At 38.6% G+C, this 23,408-nt stretch overlaps 2 protein-coding genes across 2 annotated transcripts; one reads left to right on the top strand and one right to left on the bottom strand.

Moving 5' to 3' along the window:
• The first annotated feature begins 626 nt into the window (after positions 1-626).
• tsfm (Ts translation elongation factor, mitochondrial) lies at positions 627-14,518 on the top strand. The gene is made up of 6 exons (XM_057846989.1): positions 627-783; positions 1,027-1,167; positions 1,248-1,376; positions 5,622-5,744; positions 9,869-9,950; positions 10,420-14,518. Exons 1-6 carry the CDS (start codon positions 724-726, stop codon positions 10,812-10,814), a joined length of 930 nt encoding a protein of 309 aa, XP_057702972.1. The 5' UTR covers positions 627-723; the 3' UTR covers positions 10,815-14,518.
• On the bottom strand, positions 13,762-22,514 carry LOC130922297 (uncharacterized). The gene is made up of 6 exons (XM_057846988.1): positions 22,372-22,514; positions 21,287-21,548; positions 17,240-19,021; positions 17,086-17,178; positions 14,253-14,309; positions 13,762-13,859 (listed from the first exon to the last, which is right to left on the bottom strand). The coding sequence occupies exons 2-6, from the start codon at positions 21,540-21,542 to the stop codon at positions 13,834-13,836; spliced, it is 2,214 nt and encodes a 737-aa protein (XP_057702971.1). The 5' UTR covers positions 21,543-21,548; positions 22,372-22,514; the 3' UTR covers positions 13,762-13,833.
• Between the last annotated feature and the right edge of the window lie 894 nt (positions 22,515-23,408).

Here is a 23,408-nt window from a genome sequence, read left to right as displayed (position 1 = left end):
ACTTGACTTCAATTTAAAAAAAAAGAAATCAAGAACTGTTTTAGTTTCAAATTTATTGATGCATTCAAACACTTTTTTTTTTTAATTGAAGTGACCTTTTTATTGAAAATATATATTTCGATTGAAGCGACTTTTTTTTTTTTTTGATTGAATAATAAAGACACAAATCTACCTCCATAATCTACCTTAACCCTTTAATGCCTGCAATATGAAGCAATTGTCAGAGAATCACAAAATTTGAAAAATAAGGTCTTAATGAAACCTTTTTTCAAATTTGTAAAAAAGAAAAAAAACATGTGTAATAAGCGATTTAATATCTAAAACCCTTGCTAAATCCTTTTTTTTTTTTTTCTCATGTAACCCGCAGATGCATGAGTTGACTTGCATCCATTATAATTATTATTATTATTATTTTTTTTTTTTTTTTTGAGGAAAGATATTTCAAAAATCTGAAATAGTCTCAAAATCATGAAATTCTAAGTGCATCAAATGTGATACATTTGGCAAGAAGGGGTTAATCTTGAGAGCATGAAGAATAGTCACTTCGCAGAGGACGTTTGTTGATTTTTTTTTTGGTTGTTATTGGGTTGCTGCAGTTATCCTCCTACACGCTAGATGACGTTATTTTCCCCTTGCGTCCAGTAACTTCTGTCTCTCCTCGGCTTCCATCGACATCGTGGATTTCAATGACATTCACGTTTTGCGCTAAATTCACAAGTTTCTATGTTGAAAAACATGTCATTAAGCTCTATATTCAGGAATCTCACTATAAATGTGTGCAAGGTAAGCCGACTGGTATTTGATTGTAACGAGTCGTTTTTTCCCCTCACTCATCCGATTCCGTAATGTTTAATTCGTCAAGAGTAGACCTGCGTTTTAATAAATGACTTTTTAAAGAATGTCATTGGCATAGTCGTCATGCTATTTGATATTATATTCGAATATAGTAGACAGTTGTTGGAGTCAGAGCACGTTTCTGATGATGAAATTGTAAAATGAGTTTCTTTGCTACCCTGTCACCTTCAGGTCAGTAGACAGACTTTGCACACAGGATGTCCTCTTCTGGCCACTGACAAGAACCTCCTGGTCAAGCTGAGAAAAAGCACGGGCTACACTTTCATTAACTGCAAGAAAGCGCTTGAGAAGTTCGACAACGACATAGCCCAGGTTTGGAATTTACACACAAAAGGAATTCCTTTTTCTGTCAAGATTTTTGAAATGATCAACTTGATGTGTTCAAATGACAGGCAGAGGCATGGTTACATGAGGAGGCCAAGAAGGAAGGCTGGAGCAAAGCAAACAAGCTGGAGGGTCGCAAAGCCAAAGAGGGTCTCATTGGTCTCCTTCTAGGAGATAAAGTAGCTGTCATGGTGGAGGTACAGGAATATTCCACATTGGCACTTCACTATTAACTAAGTGTGTAACGGTACATGTATTTGTATTGAACCGTTTCGGTACGGGGTGCTCGGTTCGGAACGGAGGCGTACCGAACGAGTTTCTGACCTAATTTGAGGCTGTGAGTCGATCGGGTTACAGTTTCTTTGAGTAGATTATATTTACTCCATCTTCTGTACTATAATGAGGACCAACAAGGTAGGACAGTATAACCCAGAAACGTCAACGGCGCGACAACGTGGCCGCCGCGAGAATGCAGTGAAACGCGGACGTTAAAGTCAATCAGCCAATGCACACCAGTCGCAGTGCGGCCGCGTGTTAGACGCGTCCCAGAAGCGACTCAACACGACGCACACGAAAAGAACGGCAGAGTTTATTACTTAACGCGAGACGCGGCACTCCTGCGTCAATACTACTAGCTAGGATCGGGCAGACCGGAAGTCATTCGTGTAAAAATACGGTGGATCCGGTCGATTTTTAAACTAATATGCAATTGTAACTAGGGCTGCAGCTCTCGAATATTTTAGTAGTCGATTAATCGATGGACTAGTTAGTTCGAATAATCGAGTAATCTGATAAGGAACATGAAAATTTAAAATACCTGAGCTGAGCCTCAAATGGTAGAAAAAAGTTGTTGTTTTTTAAAATGAGTATCTATGTACAACAAAAGAATAATTGGCTAACTTACATAGAAAAAGTCCGCTAGCTTAAACGCTATAAAATCCTAAAGTTTTTTTTTTCTTTTCAATGCTCTTAACAAATAGTTGAGACACATATTCCCACAAAAAAACGGCTAAATATACCTATAAACTAAATGAAGAATGCATTAGAAAATTAGCTCAAACAAAAACTTACGTTGGTCTTAACAGGGAGCAGTTGGATTCAGCCATGTGAAAAGAGGCAGACCAGAGGGCAGTATATCCACCCTCATCAATAAAACTAAATGCAAACACTTTCAAAATAAACCATTACAACGCCACTTTATTTAACGAATACTCGAAGCAACAAAATTTAGTTTGAATATTTTTTTCTAATCAAATACTTGAGTTAATCGATTAATCGTTGCAGCACTACTAACCCACTTTTTTAGTCAATCAGATTTCTTGAGTGGTAGATCGGGGCACAGTTGACTTGTCTTTGTTGATTTACTGCTGTCTTCTCTGCTATAATAATAACCAAAAAATAACCAACACGGCCCTGTGTTCAATACAAAACCCTCCTACCACAACAAAACAAGGAGGAACTAATATTCACATAAGAACTAAAGTTATACAACATAAAATATACAATATAAATGAATACTACATCACATTTGTAAAATATAAACACATATTAAAATAAATAATAGCCCATTTAAATAAAATACTTTGAAATGAGCTAAAACACCTGTAATTAAATAATAAGAATAATACACAGATCCTGCTTACACAATTAAATTTATTAATTTCTGTGTGGCGCTTTAACTTGAGAAAATCCACCAATAAAGCTTTTGAAAACCGTTCATAAGAAAAAACAAATGATTCATTGAGGCATTTCATTTGTAAAATACATGTTAAAAACTTTGTCATTGGGATTGCTTTTCTCTTTAGCACAGGACTTCTTTTTTCTTCTTTCTTTCAGAAAGAAAGCTGACCAATACGCGGGATCTGAAAGGCAAATTGTTGTTGGATTATTATCTTTAAATACCCGCTACTTTTTGAGCAGAATTCTAGATTTGTATAGGCTATTGTTCCTGTTGTTGAAAGCACAAAAGTGTGTAATAAACAACTAGCACATTTAATTTTGCATTTTGTTTTCCTACCGTACCGAAAATGAACCGAACTGCGACCTCAAAACCTAGGTACGTACCGAACCAAGATTTTTGTGTACCATTCGACTCCCTACTATTAACAAGTTCATTAATTTGCATTTTGGGAGACCTACACCTACACTGCCGTTATGACATATCAAATTTATTAGCCTACAGTTATAAATGAGCAACATTTACCCTGTGTTGTTTTAGCAGCCCTTTTCATATTTGTCTTAGTCTTTTGGATGAAAATACTTATTACCATAGTCTTAATCATATTTTAGACATTTCAAAATGTGTTTTTTTTTTTCGTCTAGTTTTAGTCAGCGAAATATCATACACATTTCATCGCGTTTTAGTCGACAGTTACTAAAAAGGTTTTCGTCTGTTAATTAAAAGGTTTTAGTCCATAAAATAAAGATTTCCTACAATTTCAAATAAACATAAATGAGCACATATTGTAGCATCTACAAGGACAACGCTAAGTTCGTGATGAAAATATACCCTCAGCAGGAAAAGCAGTACATCATTTTCCAATTAAACCCACCTAGAAGCCACGAACTGTATATGTGTATATATATATATATATATATATATATATATATATATATATATATATATATATATGGCGGAAAACACGGACAAGGCTGAAAAAGCAGTTTCTGCTCTTGCTCTTTAAAATAAACTGCTTCATTTTAAGCCAAAAGAACTGTTGTGTTTGATAGAACATTATGTCTATATGCTACCATAGCGGTTTTATGGTGCATTAAGCCCCCGAACTATTTTTAATTTGTCCGTTTTACCCTGGAGACCCCTGTTTACAGACACCGCGCAACCGCTTTTGTTTCAACCCAGCCGTAAAAAAAAGGTAATTTATTATTCGAAATGTCTATAATTTTTAGCTTAGAATCATTAATTGATGTCTAATATTTAGTTTTTAAAAAAATATATAAAATTATTCACTCGCATATTTCAAACTTTTAAACAAATTACGTCACAATGAAAAAATAGTGTCTGCAAATAAGTCATGGATATCTACCTCATAACTATCGCTTAATTTAATTTTTTTTTTGTTACTGTCGCATTTTCCCCCAATATTTAAGATGATTAATAATCGATCAAAACAAAAAAAAATTGAAAAAACACATTTAAAAGGGAAAGTATTTGAAAAAGAAAATCTCGACCACTCCTTGATGTCTGCGATTTCTGCAATGCGACCCTTGTTACATTTCCGTGTTTCACCCATAAAATCCCCAAAAAGTCCAGCTGTGGCAATTCACAGCTGTGTCTTGACACTCGGTTTTTGGTTCGAAACAAGGTAAGTACGCGATAATATCGCGTTAAAATCATGGTGTATTTAATTATACTTTCTCATGCTCTCACCTCCAGTTAGGGTTTAGGGGTTTAATTTGTTTTTTTTTTTTTTTAAACGACCTTCTGGTCAAAATCCCCCCCCCCCCCCCCCCAGAAAATAGAATTTTTAAGCTTTCCAATGAATTTTGAAATTTGGCCAAATTGGGGGTCACAGGGTGAACTTCAAGTCACCGGATTGTTTTCCGTCATATATAACAAATTGTTGTCCTGAGTGTTTAATTAAGAGGATGCTTTTCACACTAAAGTTGATGCTAATGCTAACGGGAATGCCATGCTAACGCGACGAGTTACATTTAGTGTGTGATCACTCAGCACAGACCTTTAAAGGCGAAAGCAACATTGCTTATTCTCTCTTGCCAAGATAACAAATCTTACCATGTGTTTTTAAACAAGCAAGATGGAGCACAGCCTAGCTTGAAACTAGAGTTGGCTGATAATGTCGAAACATTTTAAAATATCAGATAATATCGACATCGATTTTTGAAGATCTGTTTTGGGCCAATATGCATATGGCAGTGTTGTCATGTCTAACAACAGAAGCAATTACAGTACAACAAATATTGATATCCTTTACAAATAATATTCACTGCACTGGTAAACTAATGTGAAAGTCTGAATTTATGTATGTTCCAAACGTTATCCAGGTAAGATTGAGTGGTGGCGTGAACCACTTACAATGTAAATAAGAGTTCAGATTTAACACTGAGAGGGCTACTTACGGTCTCAAACTGCACCCTGGCGTAAATGCTATGAACGACAAAAGCAACACACTGGGATCGATCAGCAAAGCACATTATTTAAACATTTTGATAGTTTATCTGTTATCAGTTTGGTCTATTTTACCTTAATTTTTATTTCATTGTTTGATGGCACGGGAGGTTTTTTTCATGATCCAATGAAATGAACTTCAAAAATGGGATTTATGTATAAAACTTCATCAAATGCAACTGTAGGAAAATGAAAAGTTTTGAAAAACGTTTTGTAGTCATAACTCTAACTTACACCCCTGCAAATATTACCTTAAATGTTGTGTGGTCACTTTTCAATGCCTTCTTTGATGCAGGTCAACTGCGAGACAGATTTTGTCGCCCGGAATGAGAAGTTTCAGCAGCTGGTTAAAGACGTCGCCTTCGCCACTTTGGCTCACCACCAAAGTAAAAGTCAAAGTCGGACAGGATACATCAAGGTAAGGCCATGCGTGAGATTTTGGGGCATTTCATACCATTTCCTGTTGATTTTCGATCACTTTTCCTTTTGGGGCATTTACAGGTTATTTCATGTTGATTTTGGGGCATTTACAGGTCACTTCCTGTTAATTTTGCGTTACTAAAAAGGAAGCGAATCACGAATGTCCCCAAATAAATAGGAAGTGACTCAAAATCGACAGGAAGTAACCTGTAATTGCCCTAAAATGTACAGGTAAATGCCCACAAAAGACTGGCTGTGAATGCTCTGTTTCAGTGCCATTGTCGGCGCAAGACACCCAATCCAGTCAAAATTAGATGTCTAATGCAGTCAATGGCAGCCAGTGAGCTAATGTAGGCACTATTGTAATAGAACATTACCAAGAACACATTTAACCTATTACAAGAATCTCCATGTGATTAGAATAAAGTAACAGTTGCACAGTTTTTAATGTTAACTCATTCACTCCCAGCCATTTTCACCGGAGCAAGGCCCTTCGCTCCCGGCCCTTTTACTGGATTTTTGACTGATTTTGCAAGGCCCACAGAAAATGGTGTTCTATTGCTATATAAACGTGGAACCCAACAAAAGAAAGTTCATATCTTCTTCCATTCTTCAGAAATCAGCATTAGAAAATAGCTTAGTTTGAGCAATTTTCCAATTTCTGATGAAAAAACGGAGAAAATGAGCTTTTTGTAAACGCATACATTTCAAACATAACTTTGACTTTAACACAGCTATTTTTTTGCATTAGTTACATCCCAAACATCTGAATTAAAGATACACGATAATATCGGTCACCGATAATTATCGGCCGATAATGGCAATTATGACGTCACACAGATAATCCAGATAATAAAAAAATTCAACCGATAATGCCGCGTTAGCTGGATAAACGTTTCCCTCATCGTTGTCTGTCTCATAAAAATTGAATTTTTGAGTCTCTGCTGCGTCTGCTCGGCGGCCAGTCGTTTTGTTCGGTCGTCCAGCGCCTTGAGTCCCGGGCGTCCTCTCGGTTGTTTTGCTCGGTCGTCCGCCGCCCGGCATCAATCTGCCAGCGCTCCGACCATGCTGCTCGGCCGTTCATTGCTGTTGAATCGCGTTGCGGGTCCTACCAAATGCGCTACTGCCCTCCAGTGGCCAGTTTTATTGCTTTAAAATTGGTTTTGTTCTTTGTTTCTTAGATAGATCAGAAGCTATAGATGCTTCTTGTAAAAAAAAAAAAAAAAAAAAACGCAAAAGATGTATAAATACATTTTTGGGATAATGAAGCATTTAAAAATAGAACGCATTTATACGTTTTTGGGAGCAAATGGGTCAAGAATTACCTGTACAAAACTAAGTACTTCAATGAGGTTAGCGCTGTGGTATAAATCAAGAGTTGAAGTAAAAAAAAAAAAAAAGCCACAATGTTAAGATGATAAACATACATCTGCATTGATACAGTGGATCCTTATTTAATGAAATGTTTTGTCACATTATCAAAATAAGGTTAAAGAACCACAAGGTAATTTTTCAGTTTTGCTCGATTTTAGTGACACAGGTGGACAAAAGCGGTAGTACTGTTTTGCCTTAAAGAAGACTGCGTTTCCCATTCATACCAGCGCACAGCACACAGTGTCGTAAAATCCTGATCTACCGGTCACCTGCAGATGGATTAAACAACATTTCTTTTTCCAGCAGCTTTACTGTGAAGGATGAATAGTAATGAATCCAGTTGCGGCTAAACAATAGCATATGATGATGTTGAAAATAGAAACGTTTGATTTTGTACCGTATTCCCCCACTGGTACTCCACTCTCCCACCCCCTCCCTCGTCAGCGCTGACGAGTTCGGTTGGGGGTGTCGTGGTCATGCCAGCGAGTAAAAGTCGGGCCAATGTTTATTCTTGGGTGTCCTTTTTTTTTTTGGGAGCCTCCCTTTTTGTCTCCTCGGACAAAACTTTGTTTTGTTGCTTTGTCATCTTTGCAGAACTCGCGCGAAAGGCGTTTGCATTGACTTCCATCTTTTTAACGAATGGCGAAAGTGACATATGCCGTAAATCAGTAAGCACATTTATAGTTTTTGTGTGGCAGGGTTCCTGCCACCCTCCCTAAAATTAATTAGTGCCGGTGAGGGACACCCTCAAGATATAAAAGAGGTGTCATTCGGCTAGTTTGCTACATTACTACATTTTATAAAGGTTGAAAAGTTACCCAGTGTTCCTTTAATGTTGTGTTTCAACATTACAAACAAACACATTCACATTTGACAAGACATTAAAATATACCAATGGACCAAAGTGAACAAAATACTGCAAACTGCGGCAGGAATTTGAAGTCCTTTTCTAAGACCAAAAAGAATTATTACCACATGGATAGTTGTTGTCCAAGTTTTTCAGGTGAATCAGCTCATATACAGTGGGGCAAATAAGTATTTAGTCAACCACTAATTGTGCAAGTTCTCCCACTTGAAAATATGAGAAAGGCCTGTAATTGTCAACATGGGTAAACCTCAACCATGAAAGACAGAATGTGGAAAAAAAAAAAAAAACAGAAAATCACATTGATTTTTAAAGAATTTGTTTGCAAATCATGGTGGAAAATAAGTATTTGGTCATACCAAAAGTTCATCTAAATACTTTGGTATGTACCCTTTGCTGGCAATAACGGAGGCCAAACGTTTTCTGTAACTCTTCACAAGCTTTTCACACACTGTTGCTGCTATTTTGGCCCATTCCTCCATGCAGATCTCCTCTAGAGCAGTGATGTTTAGGGGCTGTCGTTGGGCAACACTGACTTTCAACTCCCTCCACAGATTTTCTATGGGGTTGAGAGACTGGCTAGGCCACTCCAGGACCTTGAAATGCTTCTTACGAAGCCACACCTTTGTTGCCCTGGCTGTGTGTTCAGGATCATTGTCATACTGAAAGACCCAGCCACGTCTCATCATCAACGCCCTTGCTGATGGAAGGAGATTTTCACTCAAAATCTCTCAATACATTGCCCCATTCATTCTTTCCTTTACACAGATCAGTCGTCCTGGTCCCTTTGCAGAAAATCAGCCCCAAAGCATGATGTTTCAACCCCCATGCTTCACAGTTGGAATGGTGTTCTTCGGATGCAATTCAGTATTCTTTCTCCTCCAAACATGAGAACCTGTGTTTCTACCAAAAAGTTCCATTTTGGTTGCATCTGACCATAACACATCCTCCCAGTCCTCTTCTGGATCATCCAAATGTTTTCTCGTGAACCGCAGACGGGCCTGGACGTGTACTTTCTTCAGCAGGGGGACATGTCTGGCAGTGCAGGATTTGAGTCCCTGGCGGTGCATTGTGTTACTGATAGTAGCCTTTGTTACTGTGGTCCCAGCGCTTTGTAGGTCATTCACTAGGTCCCCCCGTGTGGTTCTGGGATTTTTGCTCACCGTTCTTGCGATCATTTTGACGCCACGGGGTGAGATCTTGCATGGAGCCCCAGATCGAGGGAGATTATTAGTGGTCTTGTATGTCTTCCATTTTCTAATAATTGCTCCCACAGTTGATTTCTTTACACCAAGTGTTTTACCTATAGCAGATTGTCTTCCCAGCCTGGTGCAGGTCTACAATTTTATCTCTGGTGTCCTTCGACAGCTCTTTGATCTTGGCCATAGTGGAGTTTGGAGTGTGACTGACTGGTGGACAGGTGTGTTTTATACCGATAATGAGTTAAAACAGGTGCCATTAATACTGGTAACGAGTGGAGCCTCGTTAGACCTCTTTGACAGCCAGAAATCTTGCTTGTAGGTGACCAAATACTTATTTTCCACTCTAATTTTGAAATAAATGCTTTAAAAATCAAACAATGTGATTTTATTTTATTTTTCTCCACATACTGTCTCTCATGGTTTAGGTTTACCCATGTTGACAATTACAGGCCTCTTTTCAAGTAGAACTTGCACAATTGGTGGTTGACTAAATATTTATTTGTCCCACTGTATTTGTTCCATTGAGGCCAGGATTACAAATCCAGTCTATTGTTGCCTCGTCAAAGAAGCAGGAACTAATCGGGCAATATTTTTTTTCTTTTCAGTCTGCAGCTTCCTTTACCTGCTAATCAGTAATTGGACCATTTTTCTATTGCTTAGTTGATATTGCATGTGTTCCAGAGTCTCCTGACATCCGATGAGCTGGGCAAACTGAGTGTGTCTGATGGAGCCACCCTGGCTGATCAGGTGGCTTTAAGCATTGGTTGGTAACAGTCATTCATTGTCCTCAGTTTGCTTACATTTATTAACGCACTGGTAATCCCTGAATACGGAACTGGTTACAAGAGCTTTAGATTTGATTTGTTTTCATCAGCTGTGACCATTGGATGCAGTATAATCCCATCAGGTTTTTTAAAATGTTGTGAAGAATTTATTTTTTTGTTGTTACATTAAAACTACTGACAAGTACAATTTCATAAGTTATTTACATCACTAATGAAGTAACTGTAGCGTGTTACTACCAGTGACTGGTGGCCCTAAAGTGCAAAATGTAACGGCAAATCAAAAAATGACGGCCAACAACTTTTACACTTCAGGGCCACCAAATGTAACAGTAATGAGAACAAGCACTATACACGATTAATATTGAAACCATAGCAAATGGACATTTTATTCCCATTTTTTTGGAAATATTGTAACCGTTTTTTGAACTTATCCTTTCCCCCCATCAGGTCGCCTGGGTGAGAACATGTCAGTGAGGCGGGCAGTCACAGTAAGCGTCCCCGCCGACTGGAACATTGGCTCGTATGTTCATGGTGGCATAGCAGGCCAGACTGAGGTGTCAATGGGACGCTACGGTTCTCTGGTTGTGTTCCAAGGTGGTAAAGAAGAAAACGGGGGAATTTTAGGACGCAAACTGGGACAGCACATCGTGGGAGAGGCGCCCACATCGCTTGGCAATATGGATGACCTGCCATGTGGTGAAAGTGAGACGCGCCTCTTGCCTCAGACCTTTCTGGGAGACCCCAGCAGGACTGTGGCCCAGTTTCTGAAGGGTCAAGAGGCTCGGGTTCTGGACTTTGTCAGATTTCATTGTGGAGAGACCATCGGTGAAGAAGTCAAATGATAGAAGCAAAGAAATAATTTCAGTGCATCTCGTGTCAGTAACATAACATAAAAAGCTTAAAAAGGCACCATGAAATTGTAGCCATGTCAACAAAAATGACTGCGCTAATGTAATTTTATATACAATCATTTTACCATTTCATAGTTATTCCACACAAAACAATGCATCAGGAACTACTTTAAGTTCAGCAATTGTGGTTGTGACATCAGAAATTGATCATGTCGAAGCTTTCTATGGCTGTGCTAGCTAGTACATGTTGTATGTTTACATGTCTGAGAATAGAAAGCCTATGGATAGCATGCTTGCAGACTGCAAACATCTACAGCTCATTCTGGGTGTGAATCGTTTTAGTAGTCGGGGTAAAGGCAGCTAAGAAAGGTAGACTAATTAGCATCTAATTAAGCCTGGTCACCTTTTTTGGATGCTTGTGCCCAAAATATGGTTTGCTATCATTTTAAAGTCACTTGCTGCAGTACTTCCTCACACCTTTTTTGCACCCAGTACACCCATAAAGACAGTCATGACCACCATTTTTTCTGGCTGATGCCATGAACTCTGTAATGATCTATGTCCTTATTGATGCTAATAGGTTGTGGAAGCACATTTGAAGCTTTACATGTACAGTGGGGCAAATAAGTATTTAGTCAACCACTAATTGTGCAAGTTCTCCCACTTGAAAATATTAGGCCTGTAATTGTCAACATGGTTAAACCTCAACCATGAGAGAATGTGGGGGGAAAAAAAAAAAACAGAAAATCACATTGTTTGATTTTTAAAGAATTTATTTGCAAATCATGGTGGAAAATAAGTATTGTCAATACCGAAAGTTCATCAATACTTTGTTATGTACCCTTTGTTGGCAATAACGGAGGCCGAACGTTTTCTGTAACTTCACACACTGTTGCTGGTATTTTGGCCCATTCCTCCATGCAGATCTCTTCTAGAGCAGTGATGTTTTGGGGCTGTCGTTGGGCATCACAAACTCCCTCCGCAGATTTTCTATGGCGTTGAGACAATAGGCCACTCCGAGACCTTGAAATGCTTCTCACGAAGCCACTCCTTTGTTGCCCTGGCTGTGTGTTTGGGATCATTGTTATGCTGAAAGACCCAGCCGCGTCTCATCTTCAATGCCGTTGCTGATGGTAGATTTTCACTCAAAATCTCTCGATACATGGCCCCATTCATTCTTTCCTTTCCACAGATCGGTTGTCCTGGTCACTTTGCAGAAAAACAGCCCCAAAGCATGATGTTTCCACCCCCATGCTTCACAGTGGGTATGGTGCAATTCAGTATTCTTTTTCCTCCAAACAAGAGAACCTGTGTTTCTTCCAAAAAGTTCTATTTTGGTTTCATCTGACCATAACACATTCTCCCAGTCCTTCTGGATCATCCAAATGCTCTCTAGCAAACCGCAGACGGGCCTGGACGTGTACTTTCTTCAGCAGGGGGACACGTCTGGCAGTGCAGGATTTGAGTCCCTGGCGGCGCAGTGTTACTGATAGTAGCCTTTGTTACTGTGGTCCCAACTCTCTGTAGGTCATTCACTAAGTCCCCCCGTGTGGTTCTCGTTTTTTTTGGTCCGCGTTATCATTTTGACGTCACAGGGTGAGGGAGTTGAAAGTCCGTGTTGCCCAACGACAGCCCCAAAACATCACTGCTCTAGAGGAGATCTGCATGGAGGAATGGGCCAAAATACCAGCAACTGTAAAAACCTTATGAAGAGTTACAGAAAACGTTTGGCCTACGTTACTGCCAACAAAGGGTACATAAAGTATTGTGATGAACTTTTGGTATAGACCAAATACTTTTCCACCATGATTTGCAAATAAATTCTTTAAAAATCAATGTGATTCTGTGGGATTTTTTCGCACATTCCGTCTGTTTGAGGTTTAGCCATGTTGGCAATTACAGGCCTAATATTTTCAAGTAGGAGAACTTGCACAATTAGTGGTTGACTATTTGCCCCACTAGTTTCAAATAAGTGCCTTGACATAATTTACACCACTTACCTGGGCTGAGGCAAAGCATGTGACAATTTAAGCTTTCGAGCAAAGTCTGCAAAATGCATCATGTCATAACTCAAAAATAGACTTGGCGGGGGATCCATGTCTGACCAAATCTTTAAATTCTTCCCAAGCAAGAGCCAGGCTGGTCATCAAGCACCAGTTGTCTCTAGTTATGCATTTTTGAGTACCACTTGCTAAGTAAAATTCATGGCTGTTGAAAATATTTTATAAAAACTGTACATTTGATGCTGTTGCTTTAACCTTCAGCATGGTCAATGTCATTATTTGAAAAAGTTGATTTAAACTAGCAAGTCAATTACCTTATTTAAAATCTATTTAGGGGTTGTAGTGTACTCATAAATTTGCTTGTATGCATTATGTAGCCTTTTTTTTCCTCAGTAAAAGCAATCATGCATTCACATTCTAGCTAGTTTAAACCTCTACCATTTGGTGTCATCTCGAAAAAAAAAAAAGTGTCACGTGATCCCCATCGTCTACTTAAGTCTTTGTTAAGCAAATCAGGGGAAGTCACAAAACAACCCCCAGAACTGTTTGTTGACCAATGGGTTGAATGATTTATCGCCCAGTAAATTATAAAACGTGAGGTATACTGTATATTAGTCAGATTCTGAAATGTGTGTGCCTCATTCATGAAAGCTTTTGTTTATTGTTTGACTACACCCTGAGACTCTGTATTTGTGTTTCCACTTAGTTTTTATTAAAGCCTCCAGAACAGAAAATGTGCAGCGTTGTTGGTACGAGGTCAAGAGCCAACACCAATATCGTACTGTATATGGAAGATCGAATAAAAATGTTACATTTAAAAAATACTTCAAACGTCCCAAGGTAAATTTGGACCCGATTAATGCATTTGAAGGTTTAGTAAAAATCTAGGAAAGCTAGAGCAAACAAAGGTTTTGAAATAAAAAATGCAAACAAAAGTTCAATGTAAAATGTTTATTAATATAAAGTTTAATTAAATACACATAAAAACCCAATTTTGTAGACAAGGATCAGCATTGTAAGTTTTCTCCATCACCTAGGGGGGAAAGAAAAAAAAAAAAAAACAAGCGTCATCCAACTTCAAAAAGACATTGAAATTCACATTAGAATCAACATGATTGTAATGTAGTTAAACAGGTGGTGCTGGGTAAGTGACCAATATCACTTAAGACATTTTAAAATCCAAAATGTCACATCGACTGTGCATTTGCCTTATTAGAGTACAAGAAGCAGGACAACTCATTGCCTGAATTGGGGTTTTAACTAGAGGGATGTTACTTTGAAGGGTAAAACGTAAAAGAAAATCTTAAGGGACATGCAGTCAAAATTGGAGCAGTGGTAATCAAAGTGTAAAAGTAATTAAGCGCATTTAAGGTTGAAAAGAGTTCTGAGATTCTCAACTGGCACCAACCTAAAATACTGTACTTACCTTTTAATTTGGGCTCACCACTGTATACATTTTCCCCATGATTGTTGTGCTTTCCTCCTAGTGAATAAAAATTGTTCCCATTAAAGCATGTGAGATCAAACTTGTTCAGTTGTAACAATGTGCTCTAGTCTACCTAAACCACAAGTGCATGTTGGTAGGATTTGCAAAATATCAAAGCACCAGGGGGAATTGCATGTGGCCTTCAAAACCACCAATAAGCCAGTCATGTCAAAAGAGCAGCAGTTTTACAGAATTTTGATGAATCGAGGCACAATTTCTATATACACAAAAAATACTGGTCCTTTTACAAGGAAATAACTACCCTTCTGCGTGTAGTAATCAGCAATGTAAGTTTTTAAAATTGTAATTGCTTTTTTAAAACTGGAATTCAAAGTTTACATGTATGAGATCAAAGTACCTGTGACCTGGTTAAAGTTCAATGCCGCATTTAAAAAAAAACAAAACAAAAAAAAAAACAAACAAAAAAAAAACGTTTCAAAAATGAGCAGACCACGCGAGTCCTTACTATCAGTTACAAATGGACCAATGGTAAATTGGAGAAAATTGTTCGAATGTAAATATTAAAATTTGTTCAAGTCAGCAAATATTAGCAAGTTCCAGCTATTTGCAGAAAATTAAAATGGCTTTAAAAAGGGACACAAATTGTCTTTGAAAACTAGTAATGACATATTAAAATAAAATAAATATTTGTGCAGCCCTTTCCTTATTTAAAATGCACCCAAAACAATATTTGATGGCAAAAACGTGCGTCTAAGACCTAGAGTGAAACAGTCACTGTACATAGTTGAATTCATGACCTGCGTGTGTTCGGTTAAGATAGCGTCTACGTACTAAAGGGAAGCTAAATCCCCATTAAATTTTTTAAACGCCACATTTTGATGCTCAAAGAGCTGCGAGTTACCAACCCCTGATCTAGGTATACACAAGCTGCGAGTAATAACGCATGAGAATGCATATCAGTCACTCATAATGTTACTGCCCGACCGTGAGCTTAATCCATTAATCACATTTCTGCTAAATATCTCAACTAGGGCTGTCAAACGATTAACATTTTTAATCGAGTTAATCACAGTTTAAAAATTAATCGTAATTGCAATTCAAACCATCTCTAAAATATGCCATATTTTTCTGTAAATTGTTGGACTGGAAAGACGACAAGACTGATATATACACCGTAATTTCTGGACTATAAGACACCTGACTAAGCTGCCACCCACCAAATTTGACATGAAAACTGCATTTGTTCATAGATAAGACGCACTGGACTATAAGCCGCAGTTGTCCTCATTGTATTATGGGATATTTACACCAAAAGATATTAACTGGTAACACTTCATTTGACAATGGTGTCATAAGACTGTCATGAGACCAAATGAACCACCATTAAGCTTTGGACCAATTGGCTGCAAAGCCTTATTGTTTCTAAAAGCTTCATTTGGTCATCACTGCTCCCTTGGGGGTGACAGTCAACCTCTGCTGCCAATTGCTGTCAACACTGTTGTCATCCAACATTCCTCCTAGCATGATTGCGGCGCTACAGATGTAAATAACAATCATGGTCTGTGCTAATTATTTCTTCAGTTACTGTTCCAGTTGTTTCATTAATTGCTAGTTATGGTATTTGGTAACATTTTCTTGGATAGTGGTGCCATAATGTCATAAGAGTCATAATTATTACATGACACTGTCATAAGCATTAATGAATGCTTATAATAGATGTCGGTTAGGGTCATCCAGCATGATGCCGCTGTCAAATAAAGTGTTACCTATTAACCCAAATAAATCAACAAATAAGCCACACTGGACTATAAGCCACTGGATTCAAAATGAGGGGGAAAAAGTAGCGGCTTATAGTCCGAAAACTAGGGTACGTTCAACATACCGTACATAAGTACTGTGTTTATTATAACAAATCCACAAGATGGCATTAACATTCTGTTAAAGGGATCCACGGATACAAAGACTTGTTCTTAAAAGATAAAGTACAAGTTGTAGTAATTTTATATTAAAAACCCCTCTTAATGTGTTCGTTTCAATAAAATTTTCAATCAAAAAAATAGCTCGCCATTGTTGACGTCACCGAGCGGGACGTCTCATGGGCTCCTGCCGTTCTTCCGCAGTGTCTTGAACTATGTAAGGTCGTGATTGAAATGCACCACAAGGTGTCAGTGGAGCGTTTTAAATTACTTAAAAATCAAGCCAATGTGTGTTTTGTCCCTCGACTGACGCCGTAGTTCCCCGTTTACTGATCTATCCATTGTACATCAGTCATTTGAGTGCTGGCTTCACAACATACGAGACCTCTGATAGTTTGTATATTATGACTAAATATCCAGTGTATTTCTTGAGCTAAACGAAATGTTTGAGTTTGACCAAAGTGAGTAAGTTTTATGTGTATTTTGCATAGCTGTTTTGATTGGGAATGCCAGTTCTCTTTGCATTGTTTACCTGTGAGAATAGGGCCTCATTAATACAGACAAGCGCTTTTCTTTTTGTGAACATTTTTGAGAGATTGGAATATTATTTTTGTTGTGCTTTCACTAAATTATACTTATGTTTGTTGTGAAGGAGTTGCCGAAGCTTATGCCAATGAACGCCTGTGTCCACTCCTTCCTCTGCCTCTTAGCTGTCAATGTGCAAAAAACGTATGAGGGGGTCATTTCATGCATGCGTTAAATGCATAAAATATTTTAACGTAATTTTTAAAAATTACGATAAATTTGACAGCACTAATCCCAACATATAGCCTACTCTGCTAAATCTAGACATTTCTTTAAAGAAAAAGACTTGATCAAAACCCTGGAAAACATACCATGCCATTTGTTTCTCAAAGAACCACATTTTCTCCGAGTCTTCTGTATACGTCCATTCATCGAGACTCCTTCAGTTTTGCCATTTCGCGTACCTAAGGATCATCACTGTTAGTAATGCTGTTAAACATCTAAACCAGGCGCATGTCGGATTACCTGAATGTTTTCCTATCAGTCCCCCGTTGGATTTCAACTCCTCATATGTATATATGGATTTATGAATTCCATCGCAATGGAAGCCAATGACGACACAATGTCCTGTGCTGCCGGGAGATAATTCAGCCACACAACGTTGGGTTTTCAGGTGACTCTCCTCAGTGCATAATTCTACATTTCCTGATTCCGTAGCTTCTACATTATTGGGAGTTGACTGGGCTATAGATGGGATGTACTCTGCTGATGAGGAACTTGTGGAAGTTCCTTCTTGGTCAGCAGTGCAGGGACTTCCAGCCTGCCGCGCAGTAAAACACAAATCCTGGTTTGGGCTTTGATTAGCCACAGGTTCAGAAGACCCATTTTCACCTCCATCTTCATTAGAAGCTGTGTTATTACTCTGCAAACAGGTTAAGGAGTCTTTTTCTGGAGATCCTGCAATTTCTGAGTTTTGAACTTTTTCATCTTTTTTCATTTGTGATTGATTCATTTCAGCTGGGGGACTGATGCCAAGCCAAGGGTCAGACATGGGAGGAGCGCTGGAAGAAAATCTTGGACTAACACGCCCATCGTGATTAGCTTTGAAATCAAAGTTTTTCTTCGACAGCTCTTTCTCCTCAGGATTCTCGTTTAACTCTGCAATCATGCGAGTGTCAAACAATCCATTAAGCATTAGCCATTCCTTATTAGGGATAAAGGGCGCATACGATTCCACAGACCAAACAGATTCGTTCAATTTCCTGTTCCCTGCAGAAGCACTCAAATGCAATTTATAAGGAAAATTGGTAGTCCCTTCATGTGAGCTCGTAACGCCATCGTTTTCCATGGCTTGGACTTCATTGGATTTATTCAACCAATGTTCACATTTGTTCTGAGGTTGGGTCTTGGAAATACTGCTCCCAAATGCTTCAATTTCTCTTCTAGATTCCAAAAGGAGCTCTTGAATTGTATCATTCTTGCTAAAGATTTCCTTGGCACTAACATCATTATCATCATCATCATCTAGCATGGGAACATTTTTTGTATTTGTGGCACTTGGGTGAAGAAGCCCTTCGTATTCCTGGTCAGTTTTGGATTCAAGTCTATCGTCGTGAGGAAGTTCCTTTGCAGACACTTTCGGTACCTCCTCCTGTGGTGTGTCACCTCCCCAGCGCGTCAAAATGTCAGGGACTGTTATGCTCCTCTCTTTGATAATCTCATCCTCTTGTTGAGAAGAGCTACATAGAGGGACCATACAATCCTGAGAGCTCACTGACCACCTATTACAGTGGACAGTCGTTTTGGGAGGGTTTTCTGGATTGGCCACACCTGCAAGCCGGTTCTGGTTTTCTAACATTTTGCAAGACAAATTGGTGCCAATGTTTTCAGCAGGACGGGACACGCAGTCTTGTTTACAAGAATTGATTTTTTCAGTCACCTGATTGTCATTTTCTGCACAACTTCTGTGTCGAGTATCCGTACCCACCTCGGCAGAACCTTTTTGGGAGCAAGAACTAGAGGACGGCGAACACGAAGCAGTTCCTCTCCCAGAGTCTTTATCACTACATGATCCATCTGAACATTCTGTTTGAACCTGGGAGTTGGCAGTTTCTTTTACAGGGAAAGTACAAGGAGCGCGAGCTCTTCTAGTCTGGTTTGGGTTCTGGTGCAGAGGGCCTTGACCCATTAACGGTGCGTGGAGGAAGCGTCTGTAGTCAACCGGTTGAACGTGCGGGTGGGGCATGATGTATGCTTGAGCCTCCATGTAGGGTGGAGGAGGGAATGGAGGCATCACCATGCCATAGCCTGAGAAAAGGTAGGAAAAAAAATTATTTACAGATTAACAGTTTATAAAAAGCTGTATTAATGTGGCTACAATTTTGAAAAAATCTAAATATACAGTAAGATTATTGCATCTCTGATGTTCAAGCTAAACCGTGCCGTTTGAAAATTGAGCAATTTCAAAGTACGCGCGCCATTGACAAATTTGTTCAATGAATGGACCAATGCAAAAAGGCCAACAAGTGATGGCACACGTCAGCATTGGCAAATGGCTGGTATCAACTTTATATATGCGATATCTATGGGCGCACACCCGATACAGAAAGTTACATTGAGAACACAAACGCTCCAAACAAAAGGATATAACAGTGTTCACCAAATCTGGACCTCGATGCCATCTATCCTGTCGTGTTTTCTACGTCTCTCCTCCTAACACACCTGAATCAAATGATTATGTCATCAGCAACCACTCCAGAAGCCTGATAATGATCCTGATTATTTGATTCAGGTGTGTTAGGAGGAGGGAGACATGGAAAACACGACAGGAAAAGTGGCTCCGAGGACCGGATTTAGTGAACCCTGGGATATAACTATGGATTTACTACCTAGATCAGGGGGGAAAAAATTTACTACAATTGTTATAGCCTGAGACAATTGCCACAAATTATGCATATTAGGACTATTCCTACATCAACATATTGTTAATTAAACAAATGCAACAGTTTAACATTCTCTTACATATTATACAGGAGCAAAAACTTACACAAGTATGAGTAGCATTACTCCAAAATAATATTACTCAAGTAAAAGGTATTACTCAAGTAAAAAGTACTCATCCAAAAAATGTACTCAAATAGAGGTAAAGTATTTGGTGAAAAGAATACTCAAGTACTGAGTAACAGGCTTACGACGCTCGATTTTTTTTCTCAGCATAAAGTCATCTATATGAACTGTTATTATACTGTCCTGTAACATTACATAACCACATTAAACCAAATACACACACAAAAAAAAAAGCTACAGAAATTAGGCATTATTCGTCCAAAGAGCACGAGTGCCGTCTGGTGTAGAAAACATTTCCTATTATGAAACTAAAAGGATATCTCCGGTTTTCCGTGGCCAATCGGTGCCAAATAAAAGTAGATTAAAATCCGCGCTTCAGAGTCATGCAAGATATTTTTTTTAATGGGGCTTTAAAGACTCCACATGATTGAACAGGCTGGCGTGATCATAGAACTGCAAGTTTGATTGCAAGCAAGATTAGTATGTGTTACTATTGTTGCGACGTCTCATTGGTGAAACTGGTTGAGCCACTGTTGGCTATAGATGGGATGTTGGCCCACAAAAAAGGAAAAAAAAAAAAAAATATGGAGGATAAAGAAAAATGTAACGACTAGTGGTGCAACGATTAACTAGAGTAATTCGATTACAAAAAAGCTCAAATCAAATTTTGCTGCTTCAAGTACTTATTTAGAGTGGCGTTGTAATGGTTTTGAAAGTTTGCGTTTTATTGATTTGAATGGCTACACTGCCCTCTAGTGGCAACAGTGAATAAGACCTAACATGGCTGAATCCAGCTGCTCCCCGTTATGACCAAAATAAGGCAAGCTTTTGTTTGATCCAATGTTTTTAATGCATTCGTAATTTGGGTTATAGGTATATAGCCGTTTTTGGAGGAATTTGAACGATTTGTGAAGAGCATTGGATAATAGAAAAAAAAAGAAAAAAAAAAAATTTAGTATTTGAGCTAGCTTTTGCTATGCAAGTTAACCAATTCTTTTGTTGTACATAGATCATCAATTTTTTTTTTTTTTTTTTTTTTTTAAATACCGTTTGAAGCTAAGCTCAGGTATTTAAATTTATTTTAAATGAAAGTGCAATTCTTCATAGTTTGAAGAAACACTTGGGAATTTTGTATTCCCCATTTAATGCTCTTTGGAAAATGCAATCTTTGCAAGCCTTTGTTTTACATCTCCCAAAATTGATTCCGCAATGCATTAAATGTTCATAATCCGATTACTCGATAATTCGAAGTAACTAGTTGATTACCGTAATCGACTACTAAAATAATCAATAGCTGCAGCCCTAGCAATGACTAGTGTAGTCCAAAGTAACGGAGTAAGAGTTGCGTTTCTTCACAAATCTACTCAAGTAAAAAGTATGGCTAAGCAGAACTACATTTTTTTCCCCCAAAAAGTAAATAATGTGTTACTACCCACCTCTGATTATACACTAAATCAGTTACTGAGCACTTCATCTCAATTTTTTTGCATGGGTTTTATGACTTACCCATGCCTGGAAAGCCTGGAAAAGAGTTATAGGGGAAGGGCATTGGCCACTGGTATTGGAGGAAAGGAGGTGGAGGCGGAGCAGGGACATAGAACACCGGTCTTGGATGAAGATGGGGATGAGATGTTGGCTCTTGGCTTGTGCCTTGCAGTCCTTGGTCCTGCTGTCCAGTGCTTGGCACACCACCGGTGGCACGAAAATGAATGTCAACCTCTGGTGGTGGGCGGGCTGTTGTGGGTCTGTTAACAGCTGCCATGTTGTGCTGCCCACCACATGGCATAAATCATACAATGCAGGTCAATGCTTTAATAAGTTTCTTTCATCAAAATAAAAATTATGGTAGATAAAACTGAGGATCACATGAGGAAATAAGTTTTTTTTTTTTTTTTTTAAGTGAAACTCATGTCAATTCATTAGGTATTAACACAACCATCCAGATACTTATAGCAACCAAAATCATAAAATCTTCATTGTGAATCTACACTTCACTTGAAATAAATTGAATTCCACCATAGCTTAATGTAATAACCTTTATGCATAGAATCCACGACTTTTCAACTGAATGAAACACTGATTAAAAATGTAACTGAATATAGCAACTTAATAAGTAAATTTTACCTGCGTTTGGAGTGTCAGATTATAAAAACGACCAAAAACACATCCAACAATGCAAAAACAGCACCGGCTCTAATCATTTCGCTTTACTGTGATCTACAGCACAATTGTATGATTAGAACGTGCAACTAAAAGTTTTTCCTTACGATGTAAATTGCCATCAAGTCATTCATTTTTATAGCCCTTAATCACAACAAATCGCAAAGCTTTACATGCAAACAGTTGACAAACTAACGACATCCACGCATCCGAATCCCAAAAAGAGCACGGAGGGGAAAAAAAAAAAAAACTTTTCAAGGGAAAACGTCGATTTTGCATGTTTGTACTTGCTCAGTTACGATCAAACATACAAACATTTGATTACTGTAGTCCTTGTCAAAGGGCGGCAGAACCTCAAAATTTCCTGCATTATCAAAAAGCACCATAAGTTTTCATTACAATATTGACTATTAAAGAAAGGCCCTGCTTACCTTGTCCAGAAGGAGCCAAACCACAAATTAGAGTAGTAAGCAACCTACTCGCACACCTGAGTTTAAGTAATTGCTGCTCTGCAAGGCTGTGGCGCTCCCCCTCATTTGAGTTAAAGCCAATCAGGAGTGACTTGTGGTTCCTTGCAAACCAATGTAGTCAACCTTTTCTACACTAAGGGGCGTTAAACTCAAGAAACATACATATACTGCATTTTATACACACACATACTATATGTATACATATATTTCCACGAACATATATATAGACCCTACTCACCTACGTCACAAAATGGGCGTGTCGCTGTTTCCGGCCGCCATATTGTACCTCTTTTTCAGACCTATTCTCATTGTTTTCAATTAGTCGAGCAAGTTATAGAGCAATTCATGGAAGCCCCGGTGTTATCTGACGCTGTAAACTCATTGGATCCGTTGCATAAAAGGCGTTACGTGGAAAAGCTTCAGTTTATCCATTCGCCAGATCCGTATTTGATGCCTAAATCGATGTTTTTCGACCCGCTGGCTTCGCCTGACATCTGATATCCTGATATTTACAACTATCTTGTCTACACAAAATCAGCCTATTCTCACGAAAGTTTGAAAAACTTTAAGAGCTTGGAGGCTTATAAATGCTACGTTGCTGGTTGGGTGAAACAGGTCCTCGTACACGAAAATTCGGCAGGAATCTTGTGCTCGGAAGGTGAGTTACGAAATTTTCAATTCAAAATCTTTTGTTCTTGCTAACATCCACTGTCAAGTCTAATGTATTTCATATCATTTGTCAATGGAGCTAGGGCTTTTAATGTTTATATGGTTTAGCGATAGCACTCTCACTATATACATATATAATAGGGAATGGGACGTACTACGTCATTGTTTGGACGCGCCTCCATGCTGGCAATATGATTCACTTCCGGGTCGGCAGACTCAATGCGGATTGTAACGTGTGGTCGTGCTAAGCTAACTCTTTCGGTGTTTTAGAAAGAAATTATGGGTGTGTATTGTTGTGTTACCGGGTGCAACAGTTTCTCCTACGACTA

This window comes from Corythoichthys intestinalis, chromosome 9 (assembly GCF_030265065.1).
Source record: "Corythoichthys intestinalis isolate RoL2023-P3 chromosome 9, ASM3026506v1, whole genome shotgun sequence".
NCBI lineage: Eukaryota > Metazoa > Chordata > Actinopteri > Syngnathiformes > Syngnathidae > Corythoichthys > Corythoichthys intestinalis.
Note: the sequence above shows the minus strand (reverse complement) of the source record. Positions and strands in the feature narration are given on the sequence as shown.

What these genes read in the sequence shown, in the direction of transcription:
- tsfm (XM_057846989.1), top strand. Translation starts at nt 724, where the DNA reads ATGTTGAAAAACATGTCATTAAGCTCTATATTCAGGAATCTCACTATA. An exon ending in TCGACAACGACATAGCCCAG is followed by an intron (nt 1,168 to 1,247) that starts GTTTGGAATTTA and finishes TTCAAATGACAG; the next exon opens with GCAGAGGCATGGTTACATGA. An exon ending in GTCGGACAGGATACATCAAG is followed by an intron (nt 5,745 to 9,868) that starts GTAAGGCCATGC and finishes CATGTGTTCCAG; the next exon opens with AGTCTCCTGACATCCGATGA.
- LOC130922297 (XM_057846988.1), bottom strand. Translation starts at nt 21,542, where the DNA reads ATGGCAGCTGTTAACAGACCCACAACAGCCCGCCCACCACCAGAGGTT. An exon ending in TCCAGGCTTTCCAGGCATGG is followed by an intron (nt 19,022 to 21,286) that starts GTAAGTCATAAA and finishes ACCTTTTCTCAG; the next exon opens with GCTATGGCATGGTGATGCCT. An exon ending in TGGTGAGCCCAAATTAAAAG is followed by an intron (nt 13,860 to 14,252) that starts GTAAGTACAGTA and finishes TTTCCCCCCTAG; the next exon opens with GTGATGGAGAAAACTTACAA.